The following is a 27,044-nucleotide window of genomic DNA, read 5'->3' as shown; positions in this document are numbered from 1 at the left end:
GCTAGGGACCATACACAGTGATGCAGTCTATGGCGATCAGTCAAAGGCAGATCTAGCAACTGTTGTAGTGAAATGTCCATGATGACGAGTCAGTCAACAAGGAGAGATCGACACTTCGATCAACACCCAATCAGGACTGGTAGAAATCATTATTATTGGTTTTTGCGGTTTAAAAAGAAATTGTTATTATTGATCATCAGAGCGTGAATATGCCATTGAACGATCGTTTCCAAAACAACGATCAGTTGACTATGTAAAGTTGCAAGCTTCTTATGTCCATTGTTGAAAGCTTCTCATGTCCATTGTTGCCCTTAGAAAATGTATCTTGGTTACTGTCTTGGAGGAGTATAAAGTATATTCCACTATAAAATGCTTATTTAACTGTAATATACCATACAATACAGATAATATGTTTGCATTGTAAAGGATGCTCTGCATCGTGGGAGACATCATATGCTCACTCCAATCTGAATAATCACAAATACCTCCTTTTTTTAAGAAAGCAAACTTTTGTTTTGCATAGCATTTTAGTGAGAGGGCTTTTTGGTCCTTTGTAGACAGGGGCGTAGCAATAGGGGTTGCAGAGGTAGCGACCGCATCGGGGCCCTTGGGCCAGAGGGGCCCCATGGAGCCCTTCCTAAACCAGAGTATATGCTGTTTATTGGTCCTGTGGTGGTAATAATCACTTCTATAGATGCTTTGAATCATTAACAAACTGCTCACCATTCCATTCTTGTACCTCTAATACTGTAGATGACCTTAGCAGGTTTTGTTGTGCCAAATCAAGTGTTATGTATAGAGTGCTTGGGGGGGCCCAATGTAAAAATCGCACCGGGACCCTGAGCTCCATAGCTACGCCACTGTTTGTAGACCCTGCACACTCCTAAGAGTTCTGGTTCACCATGAGCTTGCTGGGTAGTCTGTTCCTTCAACATTAAACTGAAAAACTAGAAAACATAATTAACTGGTAAGGAATGAACAATTTGTGGCATCATTCATAAGCACAGAAGTTCTTAGATGTTTCCAGCTGCATAAAGTTCCAAGGCTGTGTTCTCCAAACTTGACAATAGTCCTAGGAAATGTGATAGACAGCTGTACCTGTGCAGATCACATCCTCCCTGTGTAATGGATGTGTTGGCTGTTGTAGGTTTTTGAAAGGCGAACATTGTATTGTTTTGCCTTGTGGCTGCACAGAGTGCAGAGCAGGCTTCTGGCACTGATGGGGTTATTGTCAGTGTCACTCGGGTCCTGGGAGTGCACAGCGCTGGCTGAGCCTGTCCCAAGTGACTGAGTCTAAAGACGCAGCATCATGGTAACTAGAGGAAACAACTGGCATCCAGACCAGTGAGGGAGGAGAGTACAGAGAGCAAGTGAGGTACTGTAGATAGAAGCCAGAGAAGAAAGAATCAGGTGTTCTGCTGTAATTGTATCCAATCTGCTCAAGAACACTCAGTGACAAGAAATGGTAAATTAGGTGTGCCACTTTATCAGATCAGTACTTTCTTCTGGATTGAGATATTCTAAGGAGTCCTTATCCTGATAAACAGAGAGACAGACCATTCAGTGTGTCCATCATTTACATTACTAGTTGTCATTGTTCACTGTGTTTCTGACAACTGATAGGATCTGTTGCAGAACTAAAGAAAGTTGCATAACAAGATCTATGCATAAAATGTGGAGGATTACATTTCTTTTTTCAAGTTCAAAACTTGTCAGTAAACAAAGAGAACAGCTGCTAGTATGGGGGTGTTCTGTGCTAAGTATAGCAACCTGCAAGGGGTTTTTCGGTTTGCCACTGTAGTTTTAACTCTATTTTAGGGACTTAAAACAATAACATTTATGTTTAAAGGGTCCAGATCAAGGACTGTCCTTTAAGCAGACCTAACCTCAGAACTTCCTCTCTGCTCTAAAAGATACAGAACAGCGTAATAAACATTAAAGAAAAACATTTCTTTATTATAGCTGATACAAATCCTGCAATAAATCTGCAGCGTGTCTACTTCCTGCTTTCATGGAAGCAGACATATTATTAACATCCTGTGCTTTGAAATGAGCTCATCTGCTGTGGCAGTCAGCTGACACAGAGGAGAGATCAAATTACACAAAACAGGCTAAACTCTCTAAATACATACAGGGTGCTTTTTTCTATTTTTTCCTTCTGTCCTGTGCAACAGTTAAGGTCCACTTTAAGGATTCCAGATTAATTACTGTCCTTAAAGAGAAACCGTGACCAAGAATTGAACTTTATCCCAATCAGTAGCTGATACTCCCTTTCCCATGAGGAATCTATTCCTTTTCACAAATGGATCATCAGGGGGCGCTGTATGGCTGATACTGTGGTGAAACCCCACCCACAAGAAACTGTGAGGATTATGGTTCTCCTGGCAGTTTCCTGTCTGTGAACCTTGCTGCATTGTGGGAAATAGCTGTTTACAGCTGATTACAACGGCCAAAAAAGCAAGCAGCAGCTACATCACCTTCCAGCAGTAAAAATGTCACCATGTGATAAATGTCTAAATGTAAGTCATGGATTTTCAAGATTTTACAATGTTTGAACACTGACTAAATAATTTGTACAATACATGAAGCATTTGTTTTTTACATTATTTTCACTGGAGTTCCTCTTTAAAAGGTGCATTTCCATGACTGTGGCTGGTTATCATGGATTCAATACTAAGTGAATTTGTGTATATGCAAATTAGGGTCGATGTTAGCGGTGTGATTAGCTCCTACAGGTGACAACCAATCACAGCCAAACCCAGTTACATAGTTATTTAGTTTGAAAAAAGACATACGTCCATCAAGTTCAACCAGAAAACAAGGTACAACACCAGCCTGCTCCCTCACATATCACTGTTGATCCAGAGGAAGGTGTAAAACCCTTACAAGGCATGGTCCAATTAGCCCCAAAAGGGAAAAGAATTCCTTCCCGACTCCAGATGGCAATCAGATAAAATCAAGGAACAGGAAGTGATGGCAACTTTACTCAACATGGAGATAGACGACTATAAAAATGGTGTGCTTTGTGTGCATCATCTAACATTTCTTTCAAGCAACTGATTGATCCACATTCGGTGCCTAAAGATGGCCACACATGATACAATAAAATGATCCGATTTTACAGTAATTCGATAAATATGCTCGGATCTCCCCAAAGAATCGAATGCTTTTTTTTTCATTTGACTGAAAAATCCGATCGGATTTCCCGTTTTTTTTTCGATTTTTTTTTTTATCGATCCGGAATGCTGGACATTTTTCTTCAATGTTTCTATAGATTGTCAATTTATTAATATACACACCCTAGCAATTTTCTCAGTTTCCAATCATTTTTTATCATATTTGGGAAAAATTTAACATAGGTGTGTGGTACATGGGTCATATTTTTGAAATGTTACAATCAGTCAGAAAAATTGATTGCAATTCTTGAATTGAACAGATATTTAAAAAATTGTATGGTGTGTGGCCACCTTAAGGATTCAGTCTATCCACTGTAATTTGCTTCATTGTGTGGAAATAACATTTGTAAATTGTCCTATACTGATGTAATGCTGCTGTCAAACAACAAAAGCCCAATAGTCCAAAAATACCCACTTCCCCCAAATACAGCTCCATCACATAGCTCCAAGTAATGGTTTTACTTAGCTATAGTAACTGGCCAAGGTATCAGTTGACAGGTTAGGTTGGTTTACCCTGTATGTTAGGGTGACAGCAGGAGTCAGGCATGACGACTTGAAGTCACTTGAGTTGACAGGAGTCACACATGGGCTCAGAAGGCTGTTTTTAGAGAACTGAAGCATACAATAGTTCTAAATTGTTAGCTTTAAAAGACAGCTGTAAAGAGAGGGATGTGGAGGTTGTCATATGTATTTCCTTTTAAACAATACCAGTTGCCTGGCTGTCCTGCTGATCCTCTGCCTCTAATACTTTTAGCTATAGACCCTGAACAAGCATGCAGCAGATCAGGTGTTTCTGACATTATTGTCAGATCTGACAAGATTAGCTGCATGCTTGTTTCTAGAGTGATTCAGACACTACTGCAGCCAGATGGACCAGCATGACTGCCAGGCAACTGGTATTGTTTACAAGGAAATAAATATGGCAGCCTCCATATCCCTCTTGTTACAGTTGTCACCTAAACAGAAAGGATGCATTAACTGAATTTTTAAAGAGACCCTGAGCTCTCCGTAAAAATGCAATATAGACTTACCGGTCCCGCTGGCGGCTCCGTTATTCTGCGACTTTGGGCGTGCTACATATCAGTATGCCGGCCAGCTTGAGACTCCTGTGCGTGAGCGGTTCAGTCTTAGAGAACCGCGCATTCTCAGGACTCTCTCGCTGGTCGGCATGATGACGCGTTGCGTGCACGGCGGGGATGCGCATTGGACACTTCAGTCCAAAGTCGCCAAATAATGGAGCTGCTAGCGGGACCGGCAGAGGAGCGAGGAGGACGCCAGAGGACATCGCGGGCTACGGTGGGCTGGAGGAAGCCCCAGGTAAGTCCATATTACATTTTTACAGAACTCTGGGTCCTTTTAAAACATTATTATGTTACAGTGATCACATGACCACCTGCATCCTCCTCCTCGTCCGCTTTACAATGATAAGAGCTTGGAACTTACAATATATTAAAGTGAAAGCAGTAACCTATTACACTCACTATTATACTCCCTTTGAATAAAGAACCTTTTCTCCAGCCAGCAGTAAAGTACTCAAAATATATTGTCTCAAATGAACTTAAAGGATACCCGAAGCTAAGGCAAGAAATTCTGCCGTTTCTTCCAGACCCTGCACCCCCCTTTCAAGCGCCCCCCCCCCCCCCCCCCATTCTGGTCCCTCACTGTTGTTCTGAATCATTCCAGTGTGCCGCTGTCTCCTCCAAAATATCTGCAAATTGTGGTAAGTTGCGCATGTGCACCTCCTCAATCATGTCCTTGTGACTGGGAGCATTCTGCGCATGTGCAGTTTGTAAAGAGTTAAACTGCGAATGCATAGAATGCTCTGGGTTACAGGGGCATGTACAAGGATTCCCATGGCCAGGGTGCATCTTAGGGGGAACTGCAGATCTTAGGGAAGGGGCAGCGGCAGTCTCTAGAGTGGATCAGAACCACTTCGGGGGGGTACGGTGTCTGGATGAAACCCCAGATAACTAACAGAACCTCTTGCCCTTGCCTCGGGTGTCCTTTATGTTTGCTTTTATATTACTTTTTATATTCATGTTCTTACTTGTTAGTAGTTTTTCACTAGCTAGATACTGAAAATATATTTTTTAGATAAAATGTTTCATCCGTCAGTACTAAGGACAATTTCTTATGTATTTCTAACCAATAAATTGCAAAAGTTCGACCTTTTGTATTTAGTTCTGGGTTTTGGAACGTTGAAAGGATTGGAGTGTATGTCTCCCTCTACTTTGCCCAGTGCTGGCCTTTGATTATTTGTCATACGGATGAACCCTCTTGACAAAGCCGGCATTTTCAAGGTTCCGTGTTCTAAAGCATTCTTTCTGGGATACTTGCACGGGTATTGTGTCCAGGCTGAATATCCCAAGACCACCATTCATTTGTGTTGCTAAATTAAATTTACTGATTGAACAGGCAGTCGGCTTATTCCTTTTCAAATTGAAGGTTGGGCAAATTAATGCGAATGCCCCTGAGAATGAAAGAACCAGAGACCAGAAAATCTACTTTTTATTTTATGTGCAGTAGCCCATATTCTGCAAATCACACAACACACAGCTTTAATAAGGGAAAAGGAAATATTCTAACAAAGAACTACGGGCTATCAACCACTTCATAAGGCTAGTCTCACCCTAAATGGAAATATAATATTAATTAACATATAGATAAGGGAGCCTAAAGCATATTCAAAATTAGATCAATTTACTAACAATATCTGCGTACAAAACACCCCAAAAGGCACTTTAAAAATCCCACCCATAAAACCACTGCGTTACCCTAAATGTGATTCCTGTAACCTGTATAGGGAATAGGCAGTCCTGGAGTGCACTCCTTTAAGGGACAAGGGTGATTGCTCAATTCTGATTCTTCTTGACTTGTCAACAGCATTTGATACTGTGGACAATGAAATACTAATCCAGCGACTGAAGAATTACTGTGGCCTAAGGGGTACTGTTCTTAGCTGGTTTCAGACCTTCCTATCTGGCAGGACACAGCAAGTATGTCTGGGCACACACTACTCTAATCCAGTGCCACTTGCCTATGGAGTTCCACAGGGTTCTGTACTATCACCATTACTCTTTGCAGTCTACATGCTCCCACTGGGCAAAATAATCCAGAACTATGGTTTAGGATACCATTGTTATGCAGATGACACACAACTGTATCTGTCCTTCAAGCCTGGCACCCAAGACCCATCAGCATCCATAAATGCGTGTCTAGTGGATTTACAAAATTGGATGAACACCAGCTGGCTGAGGCTGAACTCTGACAAAACAGAGGTGTTGGTGGTAGGTGGTCCACACATGATGGATAAAGTTCAAAACGCTCACCACCTCAAACTAGCAATTGGGGGAGATACTGTGCAGTATAAAGACTCTGTGCGAAACCTTGGGGTGATCCTGGATGGAAATCTGAAACTCAGACAGCAGGTATCAGCTGTCGTCAAGTCTTCCTTCTTCCATCTAAGAAATATAGCGAAAATAAAACACCTTATCCCAGCTGAAGACCTACCTGCCCTGGTTCACGCATTTGTATCCTCCCGCCTAGACTACTGCAACGCCCTGTTAATCGGATCTACAGATAAGGTTCTGCGCCCCTTACAGCTAGTACAGAATGCTGCAGCCAGACTCCTAGCCAATGCCCCCCAACAGCTCACACATCACCCCAGTACTGCAAACTCTTCACTGGTTGACAGTAAAATGGAGAATCAATTTTAAGATCTGCCTGCTGACATTCAAGGCTCTACACCACATGGGACCCAAATACATAGCGGATCTATTGGAACTTTATGCCCCTCCACGCACCCTCCGCTCTGCCAACAAGATGAAGCTGGTTATTCCCAGGATACACTTAACATTTGGTGCTCGGGCCTTTTCCTATGCAGCCCCTACTCTATGGAACTCCCTTCCACAATCAGTACGAGAGGCTCCTTCTCTGGACAGCTTTAAAAAAAGGCTAAAAACTCACCTCTTTTCCCTAGCCTTTGAGACTGCATAATGCAGGGTCACAGCGCTTTGAGTCCCCAGGGAGAAAAGCGCTATATAAATATTATTGTTATTGTTATTGTTGTTTAAGAACCAGCGCTGTAACATACAAAATTTCTTCAGGCCCATTTAAAGATCCACAGCAAGAATGACAGCCAGATAAGGTGGAAAAGATATCTTCATCCTCAACCCATGTGCCAAATATAAAGCACGCCTCTATAAACAATGTATACACGTGCGCATTACAGCCACAAATGTGACCTCTCAAGCCTCTATTGAGCAGCAGCCATTCGGGTATCGATATTAGAGCCAACTCACGTGAACCAAGCACGGAACTCGGTTTACACCCTCCGGAAGAAGCCTGGCGACCCGCAGTCTGTGACTGTATTGCTGGCGGGGAACGGCTGCATGAAGGCGTGCTGTACGCTCAGCCACAGAGAGAGGCGAGAGGAAGCGCACGGAGGCACGGGGAGGACGTAGCTCCGCCCACCTATTTGGCGTCACAGGTGCACGCGACGTGTTTCATCCTATCGGATTTCATCAGACGTGTAACCCTGATTACTCAACCTTTCCTTTTATGCTGGAAGCGAACAGGTATCACGTATCAACTTATGCATAAGCATATTAAAAACAAAAGGGAAATGAAAAAGGAAATATTGGCTATGGAGTTTAAAGAGGAACTTTAACAAAGGATTGAACTTAATTACAATCATCAGCTGATACCCCCCTTTACCACAGTTAGGCTGCTTTCACAGTGGGACATTACAGGTGCACGTTAGAGCAGCCTGTAACGCAGCCCAACTCACAGTAATGAAAAATCAATGGGCTGTTCACAGTGCCCACGTTGCGTTACAGTGTAACGCTACACGTTAAGTTAAAGTACTGCATGCAGTACGTTATACACGGCTAAGCCGCGTTAGACTGTTTGCACATGCTCAGTAATGTTGGAGGAGGAGGGGAGAGTCCGCTATTGCGGCCAGCCACATGGCTAATTTATATTCAAAGCACTGTGTGACGTGCAGTGTTTACTTCCTGGAGCGGCCGCTTTGTGCGGCGATTGACTGGCATGTGTCAAAAAGTACGCATCATGGACGCATCAAGAGCCGCCTAACGCGGCTCAATCTGACGTCCAACTTCAACACCACCATGCGTTGTGTTAGGGGCACGTTATGCGACCTTAACGTCGCATCTAACGCAACGTCTTAGTGGGAAAGAGGCCTTAATCGTTAGCTTTTCTCGAATAGATCATCTGGGGGGTCCATATGGCTGATACTGTGGTGAAACCCCTCCCACAATGTAATGTCATGACCAAGGTCCTGACAGTTTGCAGCCTGTCAACCTCACTGCATTGTAGGAAATAACGGCTTTTTCCAACTGCGCATAGAACCTTCAGAAACGAACATTCCTTACAGATCACCTGGCAGAACTAAAGATGTCACCACCAGTGATAAATTTCAGAATGTAAATCAGGGAGAGGAAAGATTTTACAATGGGCAAACACTGACTAAATAATCTATAAATGTATATTGTAAGAGATAAGACATTTTATTCATTTTTATTTTTACTACAGTTCCTCTTTAATTACACTATATAAAGGTAGTTTTATTTGCATTCCGACCTGTAATTATGTTTGTTTTCCCTTTCTCAGGGATTTTCCATTGCTGACTCTAATTTCTGGATATCGAACTGTGCAGGATTAAGCTGTGTTTGGAGATTGCGCAATTCACCATTTCCTCTGGATAATCTTGTTTGTTTTAACTCTGTTTAACCTTTGATGAAGTTTACCTCGCTGGCAGAAGATCATGGCATCTAGTTTGACCTGCACCGGGGTGATCTGGGCACTCCTGTCTTTCATATGCGCTGGGGCTTCCTGTGTTGGGTTTTTCATGCCGTACTGGCTTCTTGGTTCTCAGTTGGATAAGCCGGTATCATTTGGCACATTCCGGAGATGTTCTTACCCTGTTCGAGATGAAAGCCGACAGACCACTGTGATGGTAGAACAGTGTGGCCGCTATGCCTCCTTCCAAGCCATACCAAGCCCTGAGTGGCGGATCTGCACTGTGGTTACTGGACTTGGATGTGGTCTTCTTCTTTTGGTGGCGTTGACCGCTATCATGGGATGTTGTGTCTCGGATCTTATCTCCAGGACTGTCGGAAGAGTGGCTGGTGGAATACAGTTTCTTGGAGGTAAGATGGTTCTTTCTATTGTTTTGGGGGATATCTACGAAAATCAGAAATCAGAACACTTTCACAATTGTAGACTTAAGGTCCGTACACACGCCGGACTTGAGGCAACGACGGGTCCATTGTCACCTCCCGCTGGGTGGGCGTTCCAACGACAGTCCGGCGTGTGTACGCACTGTCGGCGGACTGATACGGCTGTTTCTGAGCGATCCGCCGTTGCCTCCAGTCCGGCGTGTGTACGGACCTTTAGTGTTGTCTTTTGATGAGGACAGACAAGGTGGCCCTTTCACTTTCCCACACATAATGAACTAGACAGACAATCATGAAATTAGAGATATTTGTTTAGTATAGGGGCACTTTTAACATAAAAGGGAACCTGAGGTGAGAGTGATATGGAGGCTGCCATATTTATTTCCTTGTAAACAATGCCAGTTGCTTGACAGCCCTGTTGTTTCTATGGCATAAGTAGTGTCTGAGTCAAAACCCTGGAAAAAGCATATAGCTAATCCAGGAAAACCTGAGTCAGAGTACTGTAGCTGATCTGCTGTATGCTTGTTCAGGGTGTTAGAGACACAGGAGCGCTCTTGCCTTGCAGCGCTGAGTCCCTGGTTTGAATCCCAGCCAGGGCAATATCTGCAAGGAGTTTGTATGTTCTCCCTGTGTCTGTGTGGGTTTGCTCCGGGCACTCCGGTTTCCTCCCACAATCTAAAAACATACAGATAAGTTAATTGGATTCCCCCTAAAATTGGCACTAGACTACGATACATACACTACACGATGCATACATAGACATATGACTATTGTAGGGATTAGATTGTGAGCTTATCCGAGGGACAGATAGTGTCAAGAATATACAGTATATACTCAGTACAACGACAAAATGTTGGCACTATATAATACTAAATAAATAATAATAATAATTGTTTAAATGGAAATAAATATGGCCACCTCCGTATCTCTCTCACCTTGGGTTACCTTTAAGTATTATCTGGGGTTTATCTGCTTACAGGACAGGGAACATATTGGGCTCGATTCACAAAGCGGTGATAACCCAGTTAAAGACTTTAGGCGTGATAACCATTTTATCATGCCTAAACTCAGTTTAGGCATGATAATAGTTTAGGCATGATAATTTTAGGCATGATAAGTTAAGGCGTGATAAGTTTAGGCGTGATAAGTTTAAATAAGTTTAGATCGCAAAGTCCCGCGCGCAAAGCAGCGCCATTAAACTCTATGCAACGTTTTGTGCACCAGACTTTGCTAGCGCAAAACTTTTGATCAGCTGTGTACTGCGGTGCTAACCCAGTTGGTGCTATAGTTATCATCCCTAAACTTATCATGCCTAAACTTATCATGCTTAACTTATCACGCCTAAACTTATCACGCCTAAACTTATCACGCCTAAACTTATGCCTAAACTGAGTTTAGGCGTGATAAGGGGCTTTTCACCAGCGTGCTAACAGTTTGCACCGCTTTGTGAATCAAGCCCATTTAATGCATCTGATAATAAAAGGTAAATATAGAATTCCCTCGGTTTTATGTTCTCTTTTTATGACCTATCAACCCTGAGGAGAGTTTCTCTAATGTATTTCTGCCAAGCATCTACATGTGCTGCCAGCTAGACCTGCCAAGTTATGTATGCACTGATTCTGTAGAATTTCCTCCCACCTGGTTATATTTGTTACAAATCTATTTGCTGTGCATGGTTGTACCTCTATGCTGCCTGATCGTGAGGCAAAGCAACTAAGCTGTTGTTTTTAAATGATGTTTGAATTTAGAACTAGCAACGCTTTAAAGTAGAAAAACTTTTAGGGCTGGAACCCACAAGAGCGTTTTTTTGAGCATTTTGGCAGCGCTGCGATACGCTAGCGTTTTGCCAAAACGCTCAGCTGATGTTAATGGATGGGGCAACTTCCACAGGAGCGTTTGCGTTTCCCAGAAACGCAAACGCAGGACCTGCAGCATTTTGGGAGCGTTAGCGCTTCAATGTAAAGTATTGAAACGCTAGCAGAAACGCTCAGCAAAACCTAAACTGAGCGGTTTTGCTAGCGTTTTGCAGTTCAGCACACTGTAACAAAATTAAAAATAATTCACAGGACCAATCAGGATAAAAACGCAAAACGCAAAACGCTACACAACCGCTCAGGAAAAAAATACACTGTTGCAAAACGCGACCGAAAACTCGCATGAATCCGCTTGCAAACCGCTCATGCAAAACGCTAGCGGTTGCGTTTTGCGTTTGCGGATTTCAGTGGGTTCCAGGCCTTAGTGTTGAATCTTCAGATGTAGAAAAAGAAAATGGTTTTCTTGAAGCAGTAGTTTAAACATGCTAGGATATGAAAGCCAAAGATTATTGCAGTTGCAGTCAATGAAATGCAAATATTCCTGAGTTGATGCAAGTTTATGCGGGCTCCCTGTTGGATTGTGAAAAATCAACAAGAATCCTAACTAGCAACAGGGAGGATTCTCATTGGTCCACCGTGAACCAATGAAGATTTTCTCTCCATGCTTCTGCTGGGGTCTGATCTGCTTCTGACCAAACGGTGGGTGTCAGTGGTGGCAGAATGGATCCACAGGACAGATAAGTTGGCATTCTGCGTGCGGCAACCAGTCTAGTGGGAAAAGACACCGTCCATTCCCATAGCCTTCCATTACGTCCGATTTGTGGTGTTGTGATCACAATATGGTTGTGAAAAAATCCAGCAGGTTGGGATTTACCATTGTGGTTCAGTCTGTGTGCATCAACTTCGACAGTGTGACTACATTCTATTAATAACATAGGATGCGTTCACCATCCGATTTTACATTTTGTTGCGCTCCGGCCCTTATGCAGCTTGAATATGGATCTATCAAATGCATGAGGTTCAGCACCCAGTTGGTCCATTTTCAACTCACTCCAACCTGAATAATTGCGAATTTACTGTATCTTGTTGCGAGTTTGGAAGTGGACGGCAAGTGTGTTTACCAGCTAGGAATTCGGTGCCGACCTCACCTCTACATATGCATTGATAATTGCAAATGATTTCTGTTTTAAGAAGGCAAACTTTTGTTTTCCATTACATTACCAGAGAAATTGCATTAACTTTGAATTATTTGCATCTCATTAGCTAGTCCTAATATAGAATAAGGAGTAAGCCTTCTCGTCTTCTCGCTATACAAAGGATAAAAATACTCAACTTAAGGTACGTATACTCGTCTGATTTTTCCGAACGACTTGTCGTTCAAACCGTTTGTTTGAATGACAGTTGGGCGTGTGGACATACTATCGTTCGACTGATAGCAGCAGTTTTGACTGATCCGCTCGGCGGATCCATTGGACCAACTGTCGTTCAAACGACACTCAGGTCCGTACGTGTTTACAAACGACTAGAAGTCATTTGTACAAGTAAAGGCCCATACACACGTCGGATTTTTGCGAACATTCAAAGTAGATGGTGGGGAGAGGCACACCTTTCCGTAGTATTCAGGGTGCATAACCACGGATGTCAAGCCACATCCAATAAACAGTCCATTAGTAGAAAAGATCTTGGTTAGCACTCCAGCTTCTCAGTGAGCAAAAAGATTTTTTATTTTCCAGTTACATGTCAACACTTAAGTTAACAATTGTTTCGGGGCCATCAGGGGTCCCCTTCTTCAGAACAGTGCAGACAAAACCCTGTTTTGTCTGCACTGTTCTGAAGAAGGGGACCCCTGATGGCCCCGAAACAATTGTTAACTTAAGTGTTGACATGTAACTGGAAAATAAAAAATCTTTTTGCTCACTGAGAAGCTGGAGTGCTAACCAAGATCTTTTTTACTAATGGATTTTTGCGAACGACCCGTCGTTTGAACGTTCCGTCGTTCGCACGTCAAATCCGGCGTGTGTACAGACTATCGTTCGGGTGATCGCTGAAAACCAGTCTTATCACCCGAACGATAGTCTGTACACACGCCGGATTTGACGTGTGAATGACGGAACAACGGAACGTTCAAACGACGGGTCGTCCGCAAAAATCCGACGTGTGTATGGGCCTTTATACTCATTCACACATAAAGTCTTTTGATCAGTCGTTTGATCTGGTCCAGTGTTCTATCCTGTCCATTGACCAGTCAAACGACATGTAAATTAGCTGACATTAGCATATCGGCTGCTTTGTCAGTCTGTGTGTACATGACGTCTGAACGACTTGTTGTTTGCACGTCAAGTCGTTTAAAAGACTGGTTTGAACGACAATCGCCCGTAAAGTCGGACGTGTGTACGCACCTTTAGACACTTCTGTATACAGACATCTGATATATTTTCTTCATTGCCCCATTTATAATTTGTGTACCTCTGTTCAGTTACCTATATTCATGTATTGTGATCGATATCACCTTCTTGTTATTAGTAGGTGACTTGTTTATATCATTTTGCGATATTAAATGAACTTTTTATTTTATCTGTGATGTAACCGAATACAAATGAGATGTGGCAGAATGTCTCTGTGTGCTTGATTGCTCTGTTACACTGTACCACTATATGTTGGTGTGCCCATCTACAGTATGCTGATCTCATCAAAGTGATTGACACTGCTACCCTACATCCTTTCCTATGAGGGTGCGTTTCCACTAGTGCGGTGTGGAATCTCTGCGGATTCTCCGCGGACGAATTCACATGCAGGAGCGAAATCGCATGCAGTTGTATGCAAATTTTACCACAAATTCGCATACGATTTCGCATGGATGACCCTGTGTGCGAATTTAACCATGTCAGTGCCTGTGTGCTTTTTCATTGATTCCATGCGAAATCGTATGCGAATTCACACGAAAATTCGCATGAAATAACACCATGCAGATTACCTATTAAATACATTGTATGCGAATCGCATGCGTGTGTGCGGTGTCCGAATTCGGATGACTCTGCTGAGCAGATTTTTTCTGCACAAGAAAACGCTCCGTTTTCCTGACAAGTGGACACAGGCTCATTCACTTTTATTGGTTATGCGAATTTGCATGCGGGGAACGCATGCGAATTCGCGTTAGTGGAAACGCACCCTTACTCAGTTCAATACAGAAATATTCATTCAGAGCAAATTTTTCAACCCATACCTTCTCATATTTTTATCAATCAGAACCTGATTGGAAATTATAAATCAATCATCAGTGCAGTAGAGCGTTTTGAGTTGCTACAAGCTAGATGATGGAATTTGTAACTTTTAGCTTAGGCTGTAAATGACTCTTAATTACTTGGAACTGTAACCAAGGATTGAACTTCCTTAAAATCAGTAGCTGATACCCCCTTTCCCATGAGAAATCTTTACTTTTTCTCAAATAGATCATCACGGGGGGGGGGGTCTGTATGGCCAGAATCCCCTCCCACAGTGTGATGTCATGACCAAGGCCCTGACAGTCTGCTCTCTGTGAACCTCGTTGCGTTGTGGGAAATAACAGCTTTTTCCAACTGCCCAGCAAGCAAGATCTCCCTCCCTGTGCATAGAACTCTCAGTAACGAACATTCCGTACAGATCACATGACAGAACTAAAGATGTAATACATTTCAGAAAGTAAATCAGAGAGAGGGACGATTTTACAAAGTGTAAACACTGACTGAATAATCTATAAAGGAATATTGTAAACAATAAGCAATTTTATTCATTGTTATTTTCACTACAGTCCCTCTTTAAAATAATATGGTGATGTAGCAACTAATGTATTCCAAATTCAGTCATGTGGAGTGTGAGGTAAGTGTCAGGCCCTCTTGAAAGTTTCTATAGGCACTTTTGTATGGTCACGACTTGGTTGTATCAGTTCTCGGGCTGTTCTAAAATAACAGCTTTAGTTCCTTTGAAATGAAAAGAAGCAGACAATGGCTGTCAGCTGCTGGAAAACCTCACTTCTGTAGTATAATTCTGGCCTCTGTGCTGACAGGAATGCTGCTCTGAAAATGGCCATTAACTCTATAACAGCTGATAAGCCACCCTTGCCAACCTGCCGGCCAGTGCTGCGTCATATGTTGGTGCTATATAAATCTAGGACAGCCTTTCTCAATCTTTTTAGAGCCTAGGAATCTCTACACAAGTTTTCAAGTCTGGGGGAACCCCTGCGTAAAAGCGCAACACTTTTATACCCCCACATAAGAACTGCAATAATTACTCCACAGTGTAGCAATAATTCCACATAAGAACTGCAACAATTGACTCACAGTGCAGCAATTGACTCATGTAACAGCTGCAACAATTACCCCACAGTGCAGCAACCACCTAATATATAAAATGCAACAATCACCCCACATATGAAGTGCAACAATTACCCCACATGTGAAATGCAACAAATTACCCCATATATGAAATGCAACAATTACCCCATATATGAAAAGGAAAATTCCCCCACATGAAATGCAACAACCACCCCCTTATGAAATGCAACAGTTACCCCCTTACGTAGTTATATCAGTCCCCCCTCTCCCCAAGTGCAGCTGTAATCGCTGCAATCATTGGTGTCAGTAGTGTTCAGGAGGTGCACCCCACCAGTGCTTAGTGGGCTGACTGCCTCTGTGTGTGTCTCTCCCATCCCCCCCTCCCCCAATCCACCGCATGCTCATCTATCATTAGTGTCAGTTGGTTTTGAATCAGCACCTACCTCCAGATCATTGGTATGCAGTAGGCTTCAGAATCCCCTATGAGGCGATGGCCTGGTCAAAAACCTGTCAGTTCCGTTAAATTTCTACTAACTACTGTAAGTGACAGCAACATAAGAGAAAAGTAATGTATTGCTCAATTTACTCTGGAAGAAACATACTTTCTTTTTCAAATTTTTAAATTTTTTTATTTTAAATGTTAAAATTTTTGGCGCTAGTGGTCCTGTAATGCTGACATCAGACATAGGCTCAGGGTGGGGATTTAGTGTGCTGAGTTTATTATATCTGTGCTTCAAATACAGCTAATTCGGCTATAAAGTGTAACCATGATATTTATCATTTTATAGGGATGGTTCATTAACCCTTCCTGTTATTCTGTGCTGACATTGCAGAACAGTTGTGTCTATTTCCCTCCACTGTTGCATTTTTCCTTGGTTGGCAGATGTGTATGTTTTATGTTTATATGTACACACATCTGGGTAGACACATTAAAGCAGGTGCGCAACTTTACACTCACAAGTATGTACCAAAACACTGGAAGCTTTGTTTCTACAAGTGCACTGCAAACCAGCGTGACGTGTTTAGAAAACTTTGTGAATGCCTCACATGTCTGTCAATGGAGGTTTATACTACGGAGTCCTTTGGAATGTGGATATAAGCATTGGTAAGTAGTGATGGTCATGCCTAGGGGAACTCATGGAGAAACATGGGATTTGTTTCATCAGCTGATAGATTTGCAGAGCTCTTATTTGCTGTGATCACGTCCTACTTTAGCACATGTTTAGGACTAGCAAATTAGAGACTTGCATATCTATCACCTGACCAAACTGATCATGTGCTTCTCCATGAATTCATTCTCCTAGACATGACCATCACTATTGGTAAGAGAAGAACTGCAGTATAATTAGTGACCACTAGGCAGACTTGCTGCATTTATAAGTCATACCATGTTTACCCTAAAATAAGACCTACCCGAAAATAAGGCCTAGCTTTTGTTTCAAGCATGCTTGAAATATAAGCCCTACCCCGAAAATAAGACCTAGCTGTGGGACCTCCCCATACACATAGCGTCTACCCCTCTACTAGAGAACCCCCCCCCCCCCCCAAAAAAAGCCCTAGCACATATTTCTCCCCAAAAGAATATGAGACTTTGTTCACATTAGAGGCGTTTTTTGAAAAATGTAAGCGCGGGCATTTTTCCAAAACGCACAGAAAGCGGCTGCACCATGTTGTGCTATGGTGTACTTCTCACTTAAGCGTTCCGTGCGCTGTCAGTTTTCAAAAGCGGTGCTTCAGCCATTTTAGGGCGTTTTTGCTATAATGGGAGGTATAGGATTGCGTTCGCATTCTTAAGAATAAATACATTGTATGTATTATTTTTCGGATCAGTTAACTTCCTGACTTGCGTCAGGGAGTGAATTACCAAAACGCTCGGAAAAACGTGTCGGAAACCGCTAACCCCCCCAAAAAAACGCCCACCCAAGCGCTGGGAATCGGACAGAAAAAACGCGAACGGAAGCAAAACGCAATGTGAACAAGGCCTAAGAGAGTGTCTTGTATTCGGGGAAAGAGGGTATATAGCACCTGCCATAAAACGCTGGTGGAATTAGTTTATTTTGGAAAGCTGTCAGTATTGGTTTCTGTATTGGTTTAGTGGCATGACTCAAGTCTAGTAGTGGAATTATGTTTTTCTTTTATGCTGACATCCTCTTCTTGTAAGATGGCCATGCTGTGTTAGTCAGCCAGCTTCACTACTCAAAATATCTGAGCTGAGGATCCCCCATGAGGAGATGGACTAGTCCAAAACCTGCAGATCTGTCACATTTTCACTACCTACTATATGTGATAGCAACATAGGAAAAAAGTAATTTATAGTGCATGTTATTCATTTATATATATGTATTTTAAATTATAATTTTTTTTTTACAATTGCATCGCGAGTGTGCATTGCATTACCCTATTTTACCGCAGGGTGACGCAACGGCAGTGGGGCCTACCACACTTACCGCGTCGTGCCGAAGATTTCCAAATCGCTGCCGAGCCACCGCAAAATCGACAGCACGTTACCGGCCGACTTCCATGGAAGCAAAAGTAATGTAAGTCAATGGGTGACGCATACCTACGGAACAACGGGAATATGACGGGGATCCCCAGGAATGCCACCTTGGAGTACGTCACCGGGCGAGTGACGTGTGCAGGGGGTGGAGGGGATGGGTGGGGTGTTGGAGCTATGCATATGACCCTGTCACCGCACTCTACCGGGTCATATGTTAGTAATTTTTTGCGTTGTGGGATGCGCTAGGGACATTGCATCCCCACTGCAACGCAAAAATTATGTGTAAAACCGGCCTAAAGTTTCCGCATGTCAGCTTCTAAATTCTCAGCTGTCTAGCATGTGTACAAAGCCGAATGCTTTTAAATGTGTTTTTCCAAGTTTTGTTTTTGCATTTCTCTGCTGAACCCTCCCGTAGGCCCCATTCACACCTAAAATCGCAAACTTGTGCGCTGTTTTTTCCCTCCCTCCCTCCCTCCCGGTGCTCCACTGCACGCTGCGTTTTGGTAAAAAGCACTTTTCTAAGCGCTTTTTCAGAGCGGTTTTGTTATTTACTCCCTGACGCAAGTCAGGAAGTGAACTCTGTCACCCAGAAAAGAATAAAACAATGTATTTATTCTTAAAAACGCTCACGCAATCGCTGCACAAAGCGATTATGTGAGCATTTTGCGTTTTTTTTTATACCTTCCATTATAGCAAAAACGCCTCAGAAATGGCACAGGCACCGCTTTGCTGAGCGGATCGGAAACGAACTGCTCAACTGTGAACTCTCTCATAGGGAATCATTGCACAAGCGTTTTGTGGGCGACTTTAAAAAACGCCTGTGCTTGAAAAAAATGCGGAAAATGCCTCTAGTGTGATCGGGCCCTAACTATAGTTTATACATGCCAGGATAGCTGTATGCTGGGAGAAGTATAGCAATATCTCAGAGAATGACAGAGGTAAGTTACCTCAAAGTTTATCTTTGCTTTATGAATATGAAGCTATTCAGCCAAGACTGGAGGATTTTATCACCTGCTATCTCTCCATCAAACATCCAGTCTGTGTAGGAGAGTACCGTATACGTGATGATGGTGGAGGTAATAGGGGTGGAAATGATATTTCATCACGCTTCATGTGCCTGTCGCACGCTACTAACTGCTAAATGTCCCAAATATCGGCTGTTTAGCCGAAATAAAAAGTCTGCCCTGTCTCTGTCTTTATGCCCTTTGCATAGCGCGAACAATGAAACGCAATTTAGTGTCCTTGTCGCAGCTTGACTGGAGACAGACAGCACAGTCTGAAGAATTCTCGCTGCCATTTCTATTGCTTCTGATGATCATATCCTGAAAGCAAGGTTTCTGTTACCCATAGCAACCAATCCCATTCTTCCTTTTAAGGACCACTACAGCAAAAAAAAAAGTAAACAGTTGAAATCGTACAGAACCGACTAGCTCATCTCCTCATGGGAGATTCTCAGGGCTTTCTTTATTTTCAATTGCTTTCCCTGAACAGCAGTTGCTAATACTCACTGCCAAAATAGTGTGCAAGCAAGTATCCTCTTACTACTTTGGCAGTTAGACATAGCAACTGCTTATGGTTCAATTAATTAAATGTCTAATACTTTTATTTTCAGTTATATAGCTTTTTTTAAATAAAATTACATCATACTGTCACAGTTGCAGTTTTACAACCACACTCTGTCTTTTAAGCTATAAAACAAAGTAATAGTGACCCTTTTTACTTTCCTGCAGTAAACCCTTATCTGAAGCTCTCTCTCACTGTTTCTTGGCTGTTTAAGGCCTTGTTCACATTGCGTTCCGATCGCGTGTTCGCTCGCATTGGGCGTATTTGTGGCAATTTGTTTTTTCCTTTCCCAGCGCTCGGGTGGGTGATTTCTAAGCGCTTTTCCCAAGCATTTTTTTAATTCACTCCCTGACGCAAGTCAGGAAGTGAACTCTTTGACCCGGAAAATAATAAATACAATGTATTTACTCTTAAAAACGCAAATGCAATCGCTGCACAAAGTGATTTTGTGAGCGTTTTGAGTTTTTCCTATATCTTCCATTGAGGTGGAATCGCCTAAAAAATGGCTTGTGCAGCGCTTCTCCGAGCGGATCGGAAACAAACCGCTCAGATGTAAACTCTGTCATAGAGAATCATTGCACAAGCCGTTTTAGGGCGATTTTGAAAATCGCCCGTGTTTGAAAAAAGGGCAAAAACGCCCTTAGTGTGAACGAGCCCTCAGTGCTTCAGAAAACGGGGGTGTTTTTCCCAGTGGGTGGAATAGCTCAGAGAAGCTCTTTTGCATAGATAACAACTGAAGTTTCTTAACTCTTCCTGTACTGGAAACAATATATGACTTGTGTCTTTGCTACTAATGTTCTGTTTCTTAGCTGTACTACACATACAATTCATTATCCCATAGCTTTATTTTTGCTTCAAGTTTGAGTTAAAGGGGTTCTGTGGAGGGTTTGAAAAAACTGACACTTACCTGGGGCTTCTATCGGCCCCCTGCAGCTGTAATGTCCGGCGCCGTCCTCCTACGATCATCTGTTCCCTGCCGCCAGTTTATTCGTTTAACTAGACGGCGGCACGCGTGCTCTCTCCCACTCGCTTCTCCGGGAGCTTACTGCGCAGTACGAGAAAACCTCGTACTGTACCGGTGCATTAAGCTCGCGGAGACGCGAGGGGCAGCGAGCATTATTCGTCTAGTTAGACCAATGATTGACCGGTGCCGGCGGTGGGGAACGGAGGATCGTAGGAGGAGGGCGCGGGGACATGATGTACTTTCTTGTGTGTACTGGAACATTTTTGTGAATGTAGACATCGAACTAGAAAGGCTATGAGGTGTAGAAACAAAGCATTTTATTGCAGCATCCGTGATAACACAGCCTAAATTGCTAATCTGCCCTCAATAAAATGACTGAATATTTTGCTGTGGCCAACAAAGGCAGCTTGTTACAGACACTAATGAATGTGACCCCTGGAACCAAACGTGCAGCATTGATTTACTGCCTTCTGTAATGCCTTAATTGTGCTCCCTGTATAATTACAGCCCTGCCTCCAGGTGCTGCACAGGGATTCTCTCATATTGAACACCTATAGTGCTGCGTGAGGTGAAAGTTTCTGCAGATTACACATACAGATTGTCTGTCACAAGCCCAGAACTGGAACCTGAATTTACAGGGTTTTAAAATATAAATTTATATCTGCCTAGTATAATCATACACTGAGTGGCCCAAAAATTGTAACAACGCAGAGTTGCTTATATAAGGACCACTCAGGTCCAGAGGACACTACACGGTTAATGTCAAAATGGGTAAGACAAAATATTTAAAGTGAACCTTAACTGAGGAATAAAAAAAAAGGTTCACTTAGACTTCCCCCAGCCCCCTGCAGATGTCCTGTGCCTGCGCCGTCTCAAACCGATCTTTCGGTCCCCCGCAGGCAGCTAGTTTAGTTCGCCTGGCCAGTGCGCCTGCGTGGCTCTGGCCGCGTGTGTACTCAATCGCACAGGATGGCCACAGCGTCAAATCTCAAGATTTTATCGCCCAACAGTATCTCAGGTGTTTAGAGAGTGGCAGTAGAGGAAAAAAAACTTCAAGTGATATGGACTATTCTGGTTGAAAAAAGGCTGGTGAGCGAGTAGCACACATAGGGGTCGATTCTCTATAACAAATTGCATGCCTTATCAGAGTTAACATGTCTTATCCGAGTTAACACTCCTTATCAGAGTAGCATAGCGAGTGCTACGAACTTATGCCTGCTAATTAGCAATGACGACAGCTCCACTCGTCCTGCCCTGAGCCCCTCAATCGCTTTAAAGGACATTATCCCCGCACTTTGATTGGTCCAATAGGCTGCCTGTCAAGTTTCATGTCAAGTGGCAGGCAGCCTATTGGGCCAATCAAAGTGCGGGGATAATGGGCTCAATTCTGGTAGCGTTTAGTAAATAATGACCTCATGGAATTGGATTTACCTCATGAGGGAAATCAACTTTTGAATTCTGGTAGTTTAAGTAACGTTTTACCTCATGCAATTTCATGAGGTAATTCATGTGGTAATTTTCGACTAAAAATGTGTGGTATTTAGTAGTGAAATACCTCACACTTGAATTCTGAAGAGAAATAAGGTGCATGTTTGCATGTCTTTTACCTCACATAATTAGACCTACCTCTACCACATGATAAATGCAGTGCTGTGACAGAATTGTGATATCTGTCACATAACATGGAGCCTTTTCAGCTTGCTCTGTGTTCAGGGCCACCATATTTAGCTGAAATAAGTAAAAGTGATCTGACCAACGAATCCCCCCCAGCTTCAATTGTGTTTAAAAAAAGAAAATGTGCTCCAAACCCTGTACAATCCTTGATCTGCCAAGCCCGCCCCCCCCCCCCCCCCCCCCCCCCCCTCAACATTGCCATTCCCCAACCTCTGGTTGGAAAAAAAAGTAAAAATGCTCCAACCCACAGCCTCTTTTTTTAAAAAAATTAAGCAAAACTGCGACAAACACCAATTCCCCCACCCCCTCCTCTGGTTAAAAGTGCTCAGAGCCCCCCCCCCTCCCCCCAGCAGCCTCTAAAAGTAAAAGTGCTGCAACCCCCCCTCCAGACCCCCAGCCTCTAAAAGTAAAAGTACTCACACCCCCAGTCTCTAAAAGTGCTGACCCCTCCCCCAGCCTCTAAAAGTGCTCCTACCCCCCCTCCCTCCCCCCAACCTCTAAAGGTAAATGAGCTAGATTTTTTTTTCATAATGGATGCCTATAAATTTACTTTTCATAGGCTGCTACATAATCAAATACACTTTCCCTCAAAAAGAAAAAAAATCTTCCAAAGACTATCCTAACTTATGGAGGACAATTAAAGACCATTACTTATTTGCTGCAGGCTTACCACTGAAATGCCTCATGTTTTACCTCATGTTTTACCTCATGTTTTACCTCATGTTTTGAAATGGAGAAAATTCTTTCAGAATTGATAAAAGAAGAGGAAAATACCTCATGAGGTATTTCACCTACAAAAAAATATTTATCTCACATAGCTACCAGAATTGAGCCCAATGTCCTTTAAAGTGATTGGACCCGCAGGGGCTCAGGGCAGAACGAGTGGAGCTCTCGTCATTGCCAATTACCAGGCAAAAGTTTGTAGCGCTTGTTGTGCTACTCTGATAAGGTGTGTTAACTCTGATAAGGCATGCTATTTGTCTTAGTGAATCAAGCCCATAGTCTGCAGCAACAGAAGGACAACAACATGACAAATTATAGCTCAATTCATTGCAAGTGCATCACAAACCATATCCCATCTAGAGCGCCTTTGGTATCACAGAAAAATGAGAAAATACGCCTGTTATGGGCTCTTGCCACCGTGCTCGATTGGTCTCCATTTGGTTTGAAGAACATCAGAGTGTAACCTGCTTCCATGGCTAGCTCAGTCCCCTGACCTCCTATTGAGCATTTGTGGGAGGAAATAAAAAAATCACTTCTAAGCTTTGCAAAGGATAATTTTTCTGATCAATATTGTACAGAAGTGATAGAAAAATCGATCAGAAAAATGATCCAAAATTGGATTGGACTTGTCGGAAATACCGACAATCTGACGGTAAATTGCATGGTGTGTACCAGGCATAAAGAGGACCATTGATGAAAAATACAATATAAAGCTTTTTATTACTGCCGCAAGGATCAGTGGATGGTTGGGTTGATAACTCACCAAATCGCCTGTAATTTATTAATTTCATAAACTTTGCTCCCTTGGCAAAACCACTGTGGCATTTTTTTGTTTGTTTTGCAGGGGGAGTGTTTATAATGAATGGACTGTGATAAGCAGAGGTTTTCCCCCAGATGTACATCCAGGCAGGGCAGGCGTTCCATAGAGGCAAAGGGAGCAATTGCCCCAGAGCCTTTAGGGTCCCCCCCTCCCTCCAACATACCTGTTTTCCCCAGGGACCCACAATGCAGCAATGAAGGACAGACAGAGGAGCATGCCTGCTGGAAAAAGCAAGAGGCTACTCTGCCAAAGACATTGCAGGGGCCCCAAGGGAACAGTTTAGTAGGGGGTGTAATCTGGGGGGGGGTAGCAGGCTCAGGGGCCCTGTAGGGAAATTTTGCTGCAACAAAGGTTTAGTTGGGAGGGGGTGGTTGTCGGGGGGGGGGGGGGGGGGGGGGGGGCTCGGGTTAATCTTGCCCAAGGGCCCTGTTGTTACTAGAACCGGCCCTGCCCCCAGATTGGATACACTGTCGTTTGATAACCTGTGATAAGACTCCGAGGCATTATAGCGTGAAAACATAGTGGAGTTTCAGAACATGGTTGTACTGTATATGTGCTGTGTGCTTGCCATCTGCACAGCACTCTGTAAACTGATCGTAATTGATCTTGACTCTATAAGAAAGAGTTCATATCATTTTGAACGTGGTCAGTTTCTATGGAGTCATCAAAGCTGGTGCCAATGCTGGAAATGGTTGTACAGCGAATAGTTGGCTTAGCAGTGATAAGAGACTTGGTGGTGTTAAAGCTTTCAGGAGAGAAGAGGTCAAGTATTAGGATATGATAACAAAAGAATCTCAGAAACAAACATGCAGGAAAGTGCCCTTGGGGAAGTAAAGACATTAGCAGAAGGATCTCAGTAAGGTTTGACAAGCCCCTCCTGCTTCCACAAGCTAATGCACTGCCTAAAGGGAACCAAGCTTTATTTTTAACTCCCAGGACAGCTCAATAGCAAACTAAAAATGCATGCTAAGAAAGTGGTTCAATATTAAAAAAAAAAACTTTCATTTTACATAATCTTTTTACATTTTTAGGGTTAATTACAGGCAGATTCCTTCTGCATTCTCCATCCCAAGCCCACAAGCCCGGAAGGAGCAACAGAATATGGAAGGCAGATAAGAATTTAACTAATACGACTTAATTTCCCACAAACAAACCCATTAAGCATTAGGGAGGGGATGAGTGTTCCCCATTATACTTCAAACAGAAAATGTTAGTCACACTTGATAAATTTCACTCCAAAACCTGGATAATGGCAGTGAAAAGGTAGCAGGGGGGCTACATTCTCAAGCATGGCAGCCCTTTCAGCTATTTTAAACCAGGAGCTGCTAAGATCCCTTTAAAAGACAACTGTTACGAGAGGGATATGGAGGCTGCCATGTTTATTTCCTTTTAAACAATACCAGTTGCCTGTCTATCCTGTTCCTAACTTCCTATGCCTCTAATACTTTTAGCCATAGACCCTGAACAAGCATGCAGCAGATCAGGTGTTTCTGACATTATTGTCACATCTGACAAGATTAGCTGCATGCTTGTTTCTGGTGGGATTCAGACACTACTGCAGCCAAATAGATCACTAGGTCTGCCAGGCAACTGGCATTGTTTAAAAGGAAATAAATATGGCAGGCTCCATATTCTTCTCACTACAGGTCTCCTTTAAGGCTTTCTTTTTGTTGGGATTTTATATTAAGAATAGATGGTTGGTTTTGCGTGGAAAAGATACAGTATATAAACCGGATATAATATACCAGTTACAAGGGGCTTAATTCATTAGGACAAATAGCATGCCTTATCAAAGTTAGCATGCCTTATTAAAGTTAACACGCCTTATCAGCGTAGCATAGTGAACTTGCTTGCTAATTGACAATGACTAGAGCTCCACTCATCCTGCCCTGAGCCCCTGCGGGTTCGTAGCACTCGCTGTGCTACTCTGATAAGGTGTGTTAACTTTGATAAGGCATGCTAACTTTGATAAGGCATGTGATTTGTCTTAGTGAATCAAGCCCAATGACCCCATGACATGGATCTGCTACTTTGGCAAGTCCCTGAATGCCTTTAGTTCCAATTTCTCAGCGCTGGATTTCCCACACTCTGGTACAACAACCTGCAGCAATCCAGTGCTAAACCCATGGACAAGTGACCACCATTGTAACCAGGGCTGGCCTTAAGTTTCACAGCGCCCTGAGCGAAACCTGATTTTTGTGCCCCCCTTCATCCTCTTCATGCATGCGCGCATACACATGCACTCACACACAAACACACACATGCCCATATGCAATTCACCTTTTCTCCTGAGATATCTCCTAAGACAGTGGTTCCCAACCTTTTTGACATTGTGACACATCACGCCAAATGCTCAGATCTCTGAGATCCACGAATGGATGGAAAGAGTGCATTATTCTGAATATACTTAAAAATGAAGGCTAGAACCTTTCAGGAATATTAATAAAGACAATCAGTGGGACAGTTAGCAACGCCCCCCCCCCCCCCCATTTAGAATGATAGCACAGCACCGACAATTTGCACCACGCGTTATAGCCGCAGTGCACCCCCCCCAACCCCCCCCCCCCCCCCCAATCTCATGTGTAGGTGCCCTCAATATAGGTTGCCAAGCATAGGTGCCCCCAGTATAGGAAGTCAGTTGAAGGGCTCCATCGCCCCCACACGTAGCCAAGCATAGGTGCCTCCAGTATAGGTATCCATGTGTTGGTGCACTCAGTAAAGGTAGCCAGCTATAGGTGCCTCCAGTATAGGAAATCAGGTGTAGGTGCCCTCAGTATAGGTAACCGGCTATTAGGCGCTCCCTTGGAAGCCGGCGCCCTGAGCGACCGCTCTGGTCGCACAGGTCAAAGGCCGGCTATGATTGTAACTATAGGTATATTTGTCAGGTATAGGTTTCCAAAGGGGAGTAAACTTTTACTAAATTTGCATAAATCATACATTAGTTTTGGTAAAATCACTCACATTGAGGGTCCGTGCACACTAGACCCTGCTGCCTTAATTTGCATCTGACTTTGTGCCTATAGTTATGGTGGTGGCCACTTATCCGTGTGTTCAGCACTGGGTTGCTGCAGGTTGTTAGTCCAGAGAGTGGGAAATCCAGCGCTGAGGAATGGTTGGTTTGTACTTGTTTTATATGGTGGATTGGAATCCTCTGGCTGCTTTGACATTTTGACATGGCCAGAGCCAGGAGTCATTGGGCAAGACTCCCCAATGCTCCAGGGTGGCCTGCTGAGCACCCCCTTAGTGGCAGCACCCATCAAGTGCTTGAATCCTGAGTGGAGAAATGTGGTATACAGATACTAGCAT

The 27,044-nt window shown here is 43.2% G+C and overlaps 1 protein-coding gene across 1 annotated transcript in view; it reads left to right on the top strand.

Moving 5' to 3' along the window:
- Positions 1-27,044, top strand: part of LHFPL6 (LHFPL tetraspan subfamily member 6) — a 201,384-nt gene that overhangs the window by 610 nt on the left and 173,730 nt on the right. Inside the window, exon 2 of the mRNA XM_068267108.1 lies at positions 8,808-9,346. Coding sequence (XP_068123209.1) covers positions 8,962-9,346 — 385 coding nt within the window. The 5' untranslated portion in view covers positions 8,808-8,961. The remainder of the gene's footprint in view (positions 1-8,807; positions 9,347-27,044) is intronic.

The sequence above is a fragment of the Hyperolius riggenbachi genome, chromosome 2 (assembly GCF_040937935.1).
Source record: "Hyperolius riggenbachi isolate aHypRig1 chromosome 2, aHypRig1.pri, whole genome shotgun sequence".
Classification (NCBI taxonomy): Eukaryota; Metazoa; Chordata; class Amphibia; order Anura; family Hyperoliidae; genus Hyperolius; species Hyperolius riggenbachi.
The sequence above is the reverse complement of the archived record's forward strand: the minus strand, read 5'-3'. Positions and strand labels throughout refer to the sequence as shown.